The sequence below is a fragment of the Rhinopithecus roxellana genome, chromosome 4, assembly GCF_007565055.1.
Source record: "Rhinopithecus roxellana isolate Shanxi Qingling chromosome 4, ASM756505v1, whole genome shotgun sequence".
Taxonomy (NCBI): domain Eukaryota; kingdom Metazoa; phylum Chordata; class Mammalia; order Primates; family Cercopithecidae; genus Rhinopithecus; species Rhinopithecus roxellana.
In genome coordinates, this window is record NC_044552.1 from 22,947,302 (window position 1) to 22,958,864 (window position 11,563).

The window sequence follows — 11,563 nt, forward strand, 5'->3', positions numbered from 1 at the left end:
GCGAATGTGAGGGGCCCTGACCCTCATGCCTCAGCCCTGACCCTGGTGAAGGGCTCCAGAAGGACTCCTGCTTACCCTGGGAAGAGACATGACGCCTCATTCGTCTCCTTACCCCATTTCAGGGTGAGGGGCTCTGGCAGCTCCTCAGGCTGCACATGTCATGTGTATCTCTACTTCCCCCCAGAAGACACCACCACAGCTGCCTACTTCTGGAAGGTTCTGTACCCTGCAGGTCTGGTCCCCAGAAGTGTGCATCCTAAATTTGGTCCTCTCCATTCCTCTGTTGGGTCATTGTGATCTCCACAGAGTAGAAGCCCAGAGCCCAGCACCTCAGGGTGGCCTCATGGTCTGAGATGGGGTGGTGGGTCACATGTGTCTTTGGGGCATCTGAGGGGAAGAGTCAAAAAAATTCATGCACTTTGCATTCCCCATGGGACATGCCAGCAGCACCCGTATGACCATCCTGAGAATGGGCGGGACACCCGGGGTGGGGAAGGGAGCACAGAACCCAGACACCAGCCTGGACACAGGCAGTGTCCAGGATAATCTCCTATTCCTTGGAAAGTTCTAGTCTCTGAGGCGGGAACAGAGATTTCTGGCCCTGGCCTGAGTGGAGGCCGAGGGACTCAGAAGAGCTGGAATCAGACCAACAGATACACATTGAGTGTGAGGCAGATAACAAAGGCTGAGAGGAAAATTCCTGGTGCCCCAGGCTGCTGCGGGGTCAAAGGGGACAGCTGATCAGTATTCCAGGGATTGTCTTCCCCTCCTTTTCCTCAGAGACTTCATTCCTTAATTGTCCCAGAGTGCAGGGCGAGCCCTCAGTCACTCTCTGGTATAGGATCTGAAACCCAGGAGGAATCTTTTTCCTCAGGGCAAGAGCAAGAGGGATGTTTTAGCTTTGGTCCCATTTTCCTCCCCTTCTTTTGGAAGGTGGGTTGAGGAGATCTGCAGGAGATCAGGGAGGCACCCCGTGGCCCCTGGTACCTGCGCACTGCAGCGTCTCCTTCCCATTCTTAAGACCTTTGTTGAGCCGCTCCGGCCACCTTCTCTGCAGGTAGGTTTTCAGCAGCTCTGCATGTTCCTCTGCCAGGGCATCTGAGCCGCCTTGTCCTCTGGGGTCCAAGAGCGCAGTTCCTGGTTTAGGACTAGGTAACTGGCTCCCTCGGAGGTTATGTTCATACTCGCGGAGGAGGCTCCAGTTCGGGTTCAGGTCGCAGCTGTGTATCCATTGGAGGGTGTGAGACCGTGTTCCGGGGTCGCTGACGGCCCAGGCCGCTGAGCCCCGCCTCTACCCCGAACAACCCCCAGGGATTTGGGCCTGAACTGAAAATAGAATCGGGTATGGGCGCTTGGGGCTCCTGTCGGGTCAAGGGTCTCCGCGGGTCCCGCAGCCTCGGGGTGGGTCTCCGATTGTGCTACAGTGGGTAGCACTCACAAAGCTAAGTTTTACTTTCCCAGACTATGTATCTGTGACTCTGGTCTGTTGTATTTTTAAGCTATCTTTACTTCATAGTCCTGAGTTTGTGTGTGCGAGTCCAGGACATCACAAGACAAAGCACAATGTTGCAACCGGGAGCCTGTACAGAATTTAATCACCTCAAAATTGCAAGTGCTCAATGCAGCCAAAGTGCCCTTCACCAGTGCTCATGAATTGCCTTTGTTTATTTATTTCTAGGCAGGGTGTCACTCTGTTACCCTGGCTGGAGTACAGTGGCACGCTCATGACTCACTGAAGCCTCGACCTCCTGGGATCATGAGACCAATACTCCTCCCTCAGCCTCCCAAGTAACTGGCACCACAGGCTTGTGCCACCACTCCTGGCTAATTTCTCCAAAAAATTATTTTTAGAGATAAGGTCTCCCTATGTTGCTATGGCTGGTCCTGAACTCCTGGGCTCAAGTAATCCTCAGCCTCCCAAAATGCTGGTATTACAGGCATAAGCCACAGTGGCTGACCCATACACCTGCCTATTTTTATGAATTATTCACATCTAAGCTATGTGCAGGTTTTATTGGGACACTTGGTATTCTTTTTTAACCTGTTTAACACAGGGGGTTAATTAGTTTTTACACAGTCCCACAGAATGCATTAAAGACCAAGGTGCAAGTAACACTGTGCCAAGTTCTGCGGATAAATGCATTAAAAATCTATAAAACACTATGTTTAAATCTGAGAATTCCACTGCTTTAGAATTCTTTCTCTCTCTTCCTTTACCTCACCTCCTGCTTCTCCAGCCCTTCTCTCTGTCATTGTCATCCCTCAGGCCCTCCTCTCCCCCTTAGTATTTACCACCCTCTCACTACTGAATTGTGGCCCTAGCTCTGTCCCCTCTCCTGCTGCTCATGACTCTTCTCCCCACAATGGTCAGCAGTCCTGCTGATGTGAGTCAGATTGTGTCATTTATTCACTTAATACCCTCCAATGGCTCCATCTCACTCTCAAGAAGCCTCTAGAATGGAAGGCACAAGCACAGGGTCTTTGGGTTGTTTTGATCAAAGTTGTGTCTACAGAATATAAAAGCATATCTGCCACATAGTAGGCTCTAAGTTAATTTTTGTTGAATGAATGAATGAAATATGATTGTGTTAAAAATTGCATCACACAAAAATCACAAAATGAAAAATGCAAAGCAAGTTAGCGAACATTTGGTTTCATGCAGCTACTGTGCATATCAGTTCATAAATTCATTCCAGTGGAGAACACGTCATATGTTTAGCTGTTGAATCTGTTTATTAATTTTCTATTAGTACATAACCAATTACCACAAACTTAGTGGCTTAAAACAGCGCCCATTTATTTGTCTACATTTCCTTCATCAGAAATCCAGGCCTAGTGTGACAGATTCTTTGTTCAGGGTTTCGCAGAGCTGTACCCTCATCTTAAGATTGTGATTCTTCCCCAAGCTTATATAGAGCTCATTGGCAGAATTCGGTTCCTTGCAATTGTAGGACTAAGATTCCTGTTTCCTTCGGGCTATCAGAGTAGACAGTGGGGAGAGTTTCTAATTCCTATTGGCCACCAGTGTTCTTTCCCCATGATCCCTCCATTTGCAAAGTCCACAGTGGAGGAAACCCCTCACACTGAACTCCTCTACACTGTGAGTCTCTATTCTCAGGAAGAACCCAGTCCTTTTCAGAGCTTACCTGATCAGGACAGTCCAAGCAGGATAATCCCCATCTTAAAGTCAACTGACCGGGGACCTGAAATCTATCTGCAAAACCCCTTCACAGCAGCACCTGCATTAGTGTCAACTGAGTAACTGGGGTAACGTGAATAACCAAGGGTGGTTATTGGGGTGTCATCATAAAATCAGCCTAGCATAGCTTGGATCTTCCTTTTGTGTTTAAATAGAACATACAAATTGGAGGTCAAAAAATAGGTCACTGTTAATGATAATAAAATATATCTCATATAGCCATGGACATTTTTCTTAAATATTAAAAGCAAATGACATGTTTGATATCTTATGAATTTAGAGGAAATGAAAAAGTTCAATGACAAGTCACCTAAAACTTAGCAGCTCAAATCAACAAATATTTATCACCTCTCACAGTTTCCAATGGTCAGGAATCCAGGAGAGGTTTCTCTGTGAGCTTCGGACTCAGGGCCTCTCACCAAGTTGCAGTCTAGTTGTCATCCAGGGCTGAATCATCTGAGGGCTCAGATGGGCCTGGGGATTCACAAGACACAAGAATCTCTCACATGGCTGTTGGAAGGGGCTTCAGGTTCTTATTGTCTGGTCCCAGGAGGCCTCACTCCTAGTCACATGGACCTTTCCACAGGCCTGCTTATGACACCAGCAGCCAGCTTCCCCCAGGGCTCATGATCCCAGAGAAAAAGAGAACCAAGTTAGAAGCTGCAGTGAGTCTGGTGTTCTACGCCCAGAGTCACAGATTATTATGTCAGCACTACTCTATCAGTTAGAAGTGAGGCATTAAGTCCAGGCCACACTCACAGGGAGGGAATGAAGCTGCACCTCTGGAAAGGAGGAGAATCAAAGAATTTATATGCATGTTAACAGTCAAATTAACATTATTGTTTCAGGATTTTGTAAATCAAATACTTCTTGTATCTGACTAATTTTTTTTTTTTTTTTTTTTTTTTTTGAGACGGAGTCTCGCTCTGTCGCCCAGGCTGGAGTGCAGTGGCCGGATCTCAGCTCACTGCAAGCTCCACCTCCTGGGTTCACGCCATTCTCCTGCCTCAGCCTCCCGAGTAGCTGGGACTACAGGTGCCCGCCACCTCGCCCGGCTAGTTTTTTTTGTATTTTTTAGTAGAGACGGGGTTTCACCGTGTTAGCCAGGATGGTCTCGATCTCCTGACCTCGTGATCCGCCCGCCTCGGCCTCCCAAAGTGCTGGGATTACAGGCTTGAGCCACCGCACCCGGCCTTCTCTTTCATTTCCAAATAATCAATCAGGAAAGGCACACAAGGTGCATTTTGAAAAACGCCACTTTTTTTTGTGTGTGTGGGCCAGGAGCGGTGGTTCATACCTGTAATCTCAGCAATTTCATAGGCTGAAGTCGGTGGATCATCTGAGGTCAGGAGTTTGAGAGCATCCTGGTCAACATGGTGAAACCCGTCTCTACCAAAAATAGAAAAATTAGCCAGGAGTGGTGGTGTGTGCCTGTAATCCCAGCTACTTGGGATGCTGAGGCAGGAAAATCCCTTTAACCCAGGAGGCAGAGGTTGCAGTGAGCTGAGATTGTGCCACTGCACTCCAGCCTAGGCAACAAGAGCAAGACTCAAAATAAATAAATAAGTAAAGTTTTAAGATCAAGTAGCTAACTACCTGGGCATCCCCTCCTGGCATAAGAAACAAAACCTATAAAGCCACCCTAGACTGTTGTCAAATCCTATCCCCCAAAAGGAACCTATATCTTGAGTCTTGTATTTACTATTCCTTTGCATTGTCACTAAAGATGTTTACAATAAGTATATATATATACCCAAATCACAGTTTGACCTGTTTTTTTAACTTCCACATACAGAGAACTCACACTCTATGTATTCTTCTGTGATGCACGTTATGTGTAAGAGTGTTATCTCTGATGCAGGAGGCTGCTTTTCCATTTAGTTGTCTTTTTAATTTTTATTATTATTTTTTTTTTAGATGGAGTTTTGCTCTTGCTGCCCAGGCTGGAGTGCAGGGGCACAATCTCAGCTCACTTGATCTCAGCTGCTTGGATGAGCTCCATCCTGCAGGATGGAGCTCCATCCTCCTTTCCCTGTCACCCCCAGCACCAAGGATCTGAGGGATGGTGACTGACTGCACCACAGCCTGGGTCTGCTGCAGCCCTTTCTTGTCCAGGCCCCACTCAAAGCTAGCCTCCTATTTTACCCAGAGAGTGGGCCAAAGCAATATACTTAGATGTGGAATGTGGTGTTGCCAGAACGCAGACAGGATCACCAGGTAGTGTGCTTCCTTCCTTCTGGTGAGGATGCAAGATGAAAGTGTGTCTTTTACTTTGCAGGGGAGAGCCCTGCATGCCTGTAATCACTGGACCCATAATACTTCACTGTAGTGGCCACTCTTGAAACTCTCTAAGGTTTATTTTCACCTTCTGTAGTGCACATGTTTTGCCAAGGAATTCAGTGTACTCTCCTCTTCTTGCTCATCCATCTTGATTTATGTGATATTGCCAATGAAATGAACAGATTTAGTATTCTGTGAGATATTTGATTTTTCCAGATCTCTGAAGGTGATATTTATAGAAGGTTGAGTAGTTAAGGTAGCCCTGAGGCAAGCTATCAATAAATGTATTAAAAATCCCATGTGAATGTGAATCATTCCATATCCATTTTCTAAATGGAATGGAAAGAATGCACTCACCAAATGCATGGCTGCCTGCCATGTGCCTGAGGCATTATCAATCTCCCCAAGTAGTGATATCCAGCTGCAATCAGGGCTCCTATTTGGTCAAGTCTGGAGTAATTCCATTCATTCTTGATCCATATCAGGCTTCTTCAGGGACAGATGGCTGAATTATATGGAGATAACAGGCAACCCCAACATTACCCCATCCTTCAGATCTCTAATGGCAGTGCTACCCCTACAATACCTGCAGTACCCTCCACAAGTCCCACCTGGGGCACAATATTGCTTCTGGCTAGGCTGGGACGAGGGAAGTTTTAGAGGATTCCCTTTGGGCTTCAGCACAATGAGAGCCCTTACTCTCCAGGCTAGGGACGCAGTGTGGGGGTGACCAAAGTTGCTAGTGTATGAAGGCCAATTATGCATGTGGGGAATGGGGAGATAACCAGGACTGGGTTTATGGACCCAGTGGTCCCACTGTGGGCCATAGTGTGTCCAGGTTTATTTCCTGGCCTCCTTAAGCCCCACTGTGGATTCTGAATCTGAAGCTTGGCTGAAGTCTAGGAATTGAGACTGGAATCATGACTTTGTATTTGGTCAAACACCCTCGGCCTCCTGCCCCTCAATTCTTGCATTCTCATCACAGATATGAAGCCGTGCCCTTGCTGGCTGCCCATCTGCTCTAACCCTGGGACACCACCTTTTATTAACCTTCCCCACAACTCCTTGAGGGCCGAGCCCCCTCGGCTACTACTCTGGGTTCTCACAGTAACTGTACCCTCTATCTTTTGCAGGTCACTGAAAAGGAGGGTTCCTAAAGCATTCACTCCTGATCCTGAGGGAGGCGGGTGCACCCACTCCAGGTCTCAGGTCCGCCACAGAGAATCAAAAACTCCTCACATTCAAAACTGTCCTGGCCCACATTCAGCCCACGAGCCGTGGGTTGGACAAGCTTGCATCTAGAATGTATGCACCACAACGCCAGAAATTTTTCTGTTTTTACTTTAATGATGCTTTCTAAATGCAAAAGCAGTCATATCCCTAGCAGACAACAAATGTCAGTTGAATGAATGATCACTGTAGAACATCTCTCTATTCTAAAGGCAGTATCTTTATTAATGTAGCCTCAGGGCAAATGCTGTTCTGTGGCAGCTAAAGAACAACATCATTTCACGTGGACATCAATGACGCCAGTGCTTTTCTCACCAGGGCTGCTTGTGCGTCCTCCCTTCTTTCACCCTCTTCCCACACCAACCCTCCTGCACACTGCAGCACGCAACCATATTTTTCTCTTCGGAACAATAACCCTAGCCTTATGGGTACAATTTTTCAACCACATATGAATCTAAATTAGACTCTGCTTTATACATCCATGAGTTTGGATTGGAGCCAGCGCTAGGATTACTACAACTCAGGGCAGGAAGATGAGTAGGAGAGCAGAAGAGGAGCTCCAACAGAAAGTTACCTGTGATGAGAAACTAGGAGACCCTTCCTCTGCAAATTTCAGAATCCGGTTCCTTTAAAACGATTGGAGACAAGATGGAAAATACAATCCAGGAAAGAGCCCTGGGAGGACGGCAAGATCTGAACAGGTCTGAAAATTTATCTCTTGATACCACAAGGAGATTTGTATGCAGGGACTGCCCTAGGTGACATCCAACTCCCTGTGATCCCAGGTCTTGGGGGGACAAGGTTCTACTGAAGGGCCAAGGACAATAAAGGAGCAAAGATGACTCAGCCAAGCAGTGACCACATAAAGCCCACGTGTGGCCGGAACACAAACTGGGCACAGCCCCATCTACTCTCCTCCCCTGCAACAAATCAGCATAAGAAACACGTGGACTCTGAAAGGTTCTCATGTCTTCCATTTATTTTGTCTCTCAAATTTCAGGAATCTCCTCCTTTAATTAACTCATCAACCTCTCATGGCAAGAATTCGAAAAAGTAAATTTATACTCAGGTTCTAATTTTAATAGGGAAGGAAGAAGTTACAGCTCAGTGCACCATGAAGTTGAGACAGAGATAGAGACATCCCAGCTCAACCTCCCTGGAACAGGAAAGATAAATGGAGAGGGAACACAGGTCAGCGTGGGGAAGAGGGTCATAGTGGACACGGGGGTGAGGTGGTCTCCCCACCTCCTCACATTATGCCTGCAGGAACGCAGACACATTCAGGTGCCTTTGCAGAAAGAAAGTCAGGGTTCTTCAAGTCACAAAGAGAAGGCGTGAACAAATCTTGCCTCTCAATCCCACACAAGGCAGCTGTCTCACACTATAGAAAAAATATTCATGAAAAAATTCACACCCATCACAGTGAGGAGTGACACTTTAAACAGCCCATCACATGCTCAATACATCCAAGTCAAAGAAACCCCATAGCACAGCTGCGTCCACTGTTCCCCCCAACACTCCACACACATCAAGCCCCCCAGGGTCTCACCTTTACAAGCCGTGAGAGACACATCAGAACCTTGGGCACTGTCACTGCCTGGAGTAGAACAAAAACAGGACCCGGTCAGATCCCTCTGGAGATGTGGCTAGAGGAGGAACTCTGGGCTGGGTGAGCTCCCCCATGGGCTCCCAACCACAATATCCCAAGGATCTCAGGGATCAGCCTCCTTCATACTTACTTGCAGCCTGAGAGTCGCTCCCGCCTTATCTATCTATGGGAAGAAAATGTCCTGTGAGATATCAGAAAGGAGTCAGGGCCATAAGGTCCTAGAGGAATCTCCTAGTCTTGGACCCCAGAGAAGTTTCCAGAAATGTGTGATTGCAGACCCAGGGCGGGATCAGGAAACATGAAGAAAGCAGGTGTGGGTCCTGGACCAACTGCCCTCCTGAGGTCTGTCCTCAGCAGGGACCTTCCCCTGTGACTTGTGACTGCTGGGATCAGGTCCCATCACCATAATCAAGGTGATAAATCTGTCCTTCATTTTAACAGGTGCTTTACAAAAGAGTAGGTGCTGGCACACAGAGCCCAGGCTGGGTCGGCCCATGAATGTGGATGGTGCTTCCCAGTAACCAGACAGGGTACACTTCTACCTGGGGCTTGAAACCCTCAGTGAGACAAGAAATCCCAGACCCCACTCCTCACCCCTTCCTCACCTGAGCTCTTCCTCCTGCACATCACAGCAGCAACCACAGCTCCAGTGACCACAGTTCCAAGCAGAACCAGGCCAGCAATGATGCCTACGATGGGGATGGTGGACTGGAAAAACGGCTCTGGGAAAAAAGGGGAAGGTGAGGGGTCCTGACCCTGCTAAAGATCTCTAGAGAGGCTCCAGCTTTCCCTAAAAGACATGACACCCCCATCTCCCTCTTTACCCCATCTCAAGGTGAGGGGCTTGGGCAGACCCTCATGCTGCACATGACAGGTGTATCTCTGCTCCTCTCCAGAAGGCACCACCACAGCCGCCCACTTCTGGAAGGTTCCATCCCCTGTAGGCCTGGTCTCCACGAGCTCTGTGTCCTCAGTTTGTTCCTCTCCATCCCGCTGCCAGGTCAGTGTGATCCCCGCAGGGTAGTAGCCCAGGGCCCAGCACCTCAGGGTGGCCTCATGGTCAGAGACGGGGTGGTGGGTCACATATGTCTTGGGGGGGTCTGATGGGAAGAGTCAGAAAATTCAGGCATTTTGCATCTGTCATGGGACACTCCACCAGCACGCATGTGGCCATCTTGAGAATGGACAGGACACCTGGGGTGGGGAAGGGAGCCCAGAACTCAGACACCATCCTGGACACAGGCACCCTGGGATAATCTCCTATTCCGTGGAAAATTCTATTCCCTGAGGAAGGAACACTGACTTCTGGTCCTGACCTGAGTGGAGGCTGAGGGACTCAGAGGAGCTGGACTCAGACCCCCACACGCATTGAGTGTGAAGCAGAGAACAGGGCCTGAGAGGAAAAGTCACAGGGCCCAAGGCTGCTGCCGGTGTCAAACGGAATCCCTGATCAGTATTCGAGGGATCGTCTTCCCTTCATTCCCTCAGAGATTTTATCTTTAATTGTGTCAGAGAGCAGGGTGGAACCTCAGAGTCACTCTCTGGTACAGGATCTGGAAACCCAGGAGGATTCCTCTCCCTCAGGACCAGAGGGAGGGCGATATTCTAGTGTTGGTCCCATTTGTCTCCCCTCCTTGTGGGAGGCCAGCCCGGGAGATCTACAGGCGATCAGGGAGGCGCCCTGTGGCCCCTGGTACCCGCGCGCTGCAGCGTCTCCTTCCCGTTCTCCAGGTATCTGCGGAGCCACTCCACGCACGTCCCCTCCAGGTAGGTTCTGTGCTGCTCCGCCGCACGGGCCGCCTCCCACTTCCGCTGGGTGTTCTGAGCCGCCATGTCCGCGGCCGTCCAGGAGCGCAGGTCCTCGTTCAGGGCGATGTAATCCCTGCCGTCGTAGGCGAACTGTTCATACCCGCGGAGGAGGCGCCCGTCGGGCCCCAGGTCGCAGCCGTACATCTCCTGGATGGTGTGAGACCCTGGCCCCGCCCCCGCGGTCAGTCCAGTCCCCGGAGCCCCGCCCCGCCCCGCCCAACCCGCGGGGATTTTGGCCTAAACTAAAAAGGAAATCGGGCAAAGGGGCCTGGGGCTCTCCCGGGTCAAGGGTCTCGGGGTCCCGCGGCTTCGGGGTGGATCTGGGACCCAGAGACTCGGGGCCACCCGGGCCGTCCGTGGGGAATGGGGAGGGGTCGTGACCTGCTCCCCGGGCCGGGGTCACTCACCGCCCTGGCTCTGGTTGTAGTAGCGGAGCAGGGTCCGCAGGTTCCCTCGGTAGGTCTGTGTCGCGGTCTTCATGTTCTGTGTCTCCTGGTCCCAATACTCTGGACCCTCCTGCTCCACCCATGGCGCCCGCGGCTCCATCCTCGGACTCTCGGCGTCGCTGTCGAACCGCACGAACTGCGTGTCGTCCACGTAGCCCACGGCGAAGAAGTAGGGCTCCGCGCGGCCGGGCCGGGACACGGCGGTGTAGAAATACCTCATGGAGTGAGAGCCTGGGGGCGAGGAGAGGCTGAGACCCGCCCGACCCTCCTCCCTGCGCGGCTCCCCGGGTCCTGCGCCCCCGCCGGGCGGGCCCCTCGCTGCTTCCCGAGGAGGCCGTTTCCCTCCCGACCCCGCACTCACCCGCCCGGGTCTGGGTCAGGGCCAGGGCCCCTGAGAGCACCAGGAGGAGGGTTCGGGGCGCCATGACCGCCATCCTCGGCGTCTGCGGAGAATCTGAGTCCTGGTGGGTGAGTGGGGACTTTAGAACCGGGACTGTGGCGACGCTGATTGGCATCTCTAGAAACCCGACACCCAATGGGAGTGAGAACTGGGTCCCCGTCGTGAGTATTCCGGAAGAAGGACACGACGCAGGTTGTCAGAAGAAGAGAAACTGCGGAGATGGGGAATCCCCAACGCTGGGACTCCCTAATCCATACACCGCCTTCGGGGCCTGAGACCCTGAGAGCCACACCTGGGGCCCTGGGACTTCGCCCTGACACCGCTCCTCTTGTGCCAACCGCTGTCTCAATGTCTCCCTGAGTCTTGGCCCAGGAGCTGTCTGAGAAACCAGGGAGAACCCCTGGGCATGGGCCCCGTTCCTCTCCCTTCACTTTTCATCCCGGAATCTCCATCCCTGAACTGGACTCCCTGCCTCCCACTCCTTACCTGTCCCCTTGGACTCTTCTAGAAGAAAACTCACCCCACGGAGCTTGGTGCCAGACACTGAGCTTACTCTGGGAATGAAGGTATAGAGACTTTTTTTTTTTTTT

The 11,563-nt window shown here is 50.7% G+C and overlaps 1 protein-coding gene and 1 long non-coding RNA gene across 3 annotated transcripts; both read right to left on the reverse strand.

Annotated features, from left to right (window-relative positions):
• Positions 1–993: 993 nt before the first annotated feature.
• Positions 994–4,544, reverse strand: LOC104676781. The gene is made up of 3 exons (XR_004056674.1): positions 4,497–4,544; positions 3,548–3,673; positions 994–1,220 (listed from the first exon to the last, which is right to left on the reverse strand). It is a non-coding gene; the product is annotated as an uncharacterized LOC104676781 (long non-coding RNA).
• A 3,117-nt stretch (positions 4,545–7,661) lies between these two features.
• Positions 7,662–11,354, reverse strand: LOC104678084 (HLA class I histocompatibility antigen, B-38 alpha chain-like). 2 transcript variants are annotated; one of them, XR_004056659.1, is made up of 8 exons: positions 10,935–11,354; positions 10,535–10,804; positions 10,016–10,291; positions 9,143–9,418; positions 8,924–9,040; positions 8,449–8,481; positions 8,259–8,306; positions 7,662–8,090 (listed from the first exon to the last, which is right to left on the reverse strand). XR_004056659.1 is itself a non-coding variant. In XM_030928089.1 (8 exons), the coding sequence occupies exons 1-8, from the start codon at positions 11,086–11,088 to the stop codon at positions 7,959–7,961; spliced, it is 1,302 nt and encodes a 433-aa protein (XP_030783949.1). In that variant the 5' UTR covers positions 11,089–11,354; the 3' UTR covers positions 7,662–7,958. The 2 variants fall into 2 exon arrangements, 1 of the variants encoding a protein (XP_030783949.1); XM_030928089.1 differs by having other exon boundaries at positions 8,449–8,477.
• Positions 11,355–11,563: the final 209 nt, after the last annotated feature.

Coding starts and splice junctions, on each gene's coding strand:
- LOC104678084 (XM_030928089.1), bottom strand. CDS start 11,088: ATGCCAATCAGCGTCGCCACAGTCCCGGTTCTAAAGTCCCCACTCACC. Junction 9,419..10,015: donor GGAGACGCTGCAGCGCGCGG/GTACCAGGGGCC, acceptor TCTTCCCATCAG/ACCCCCCCAAGACATATGTG. Junction 8,307..8,448: donor GAGCGACTCTCAGGCTGCAA/GTAAGTATGAAG, acceptor GTTCTACTCCAG/GCAGTGACAGTGCCCAAGGT.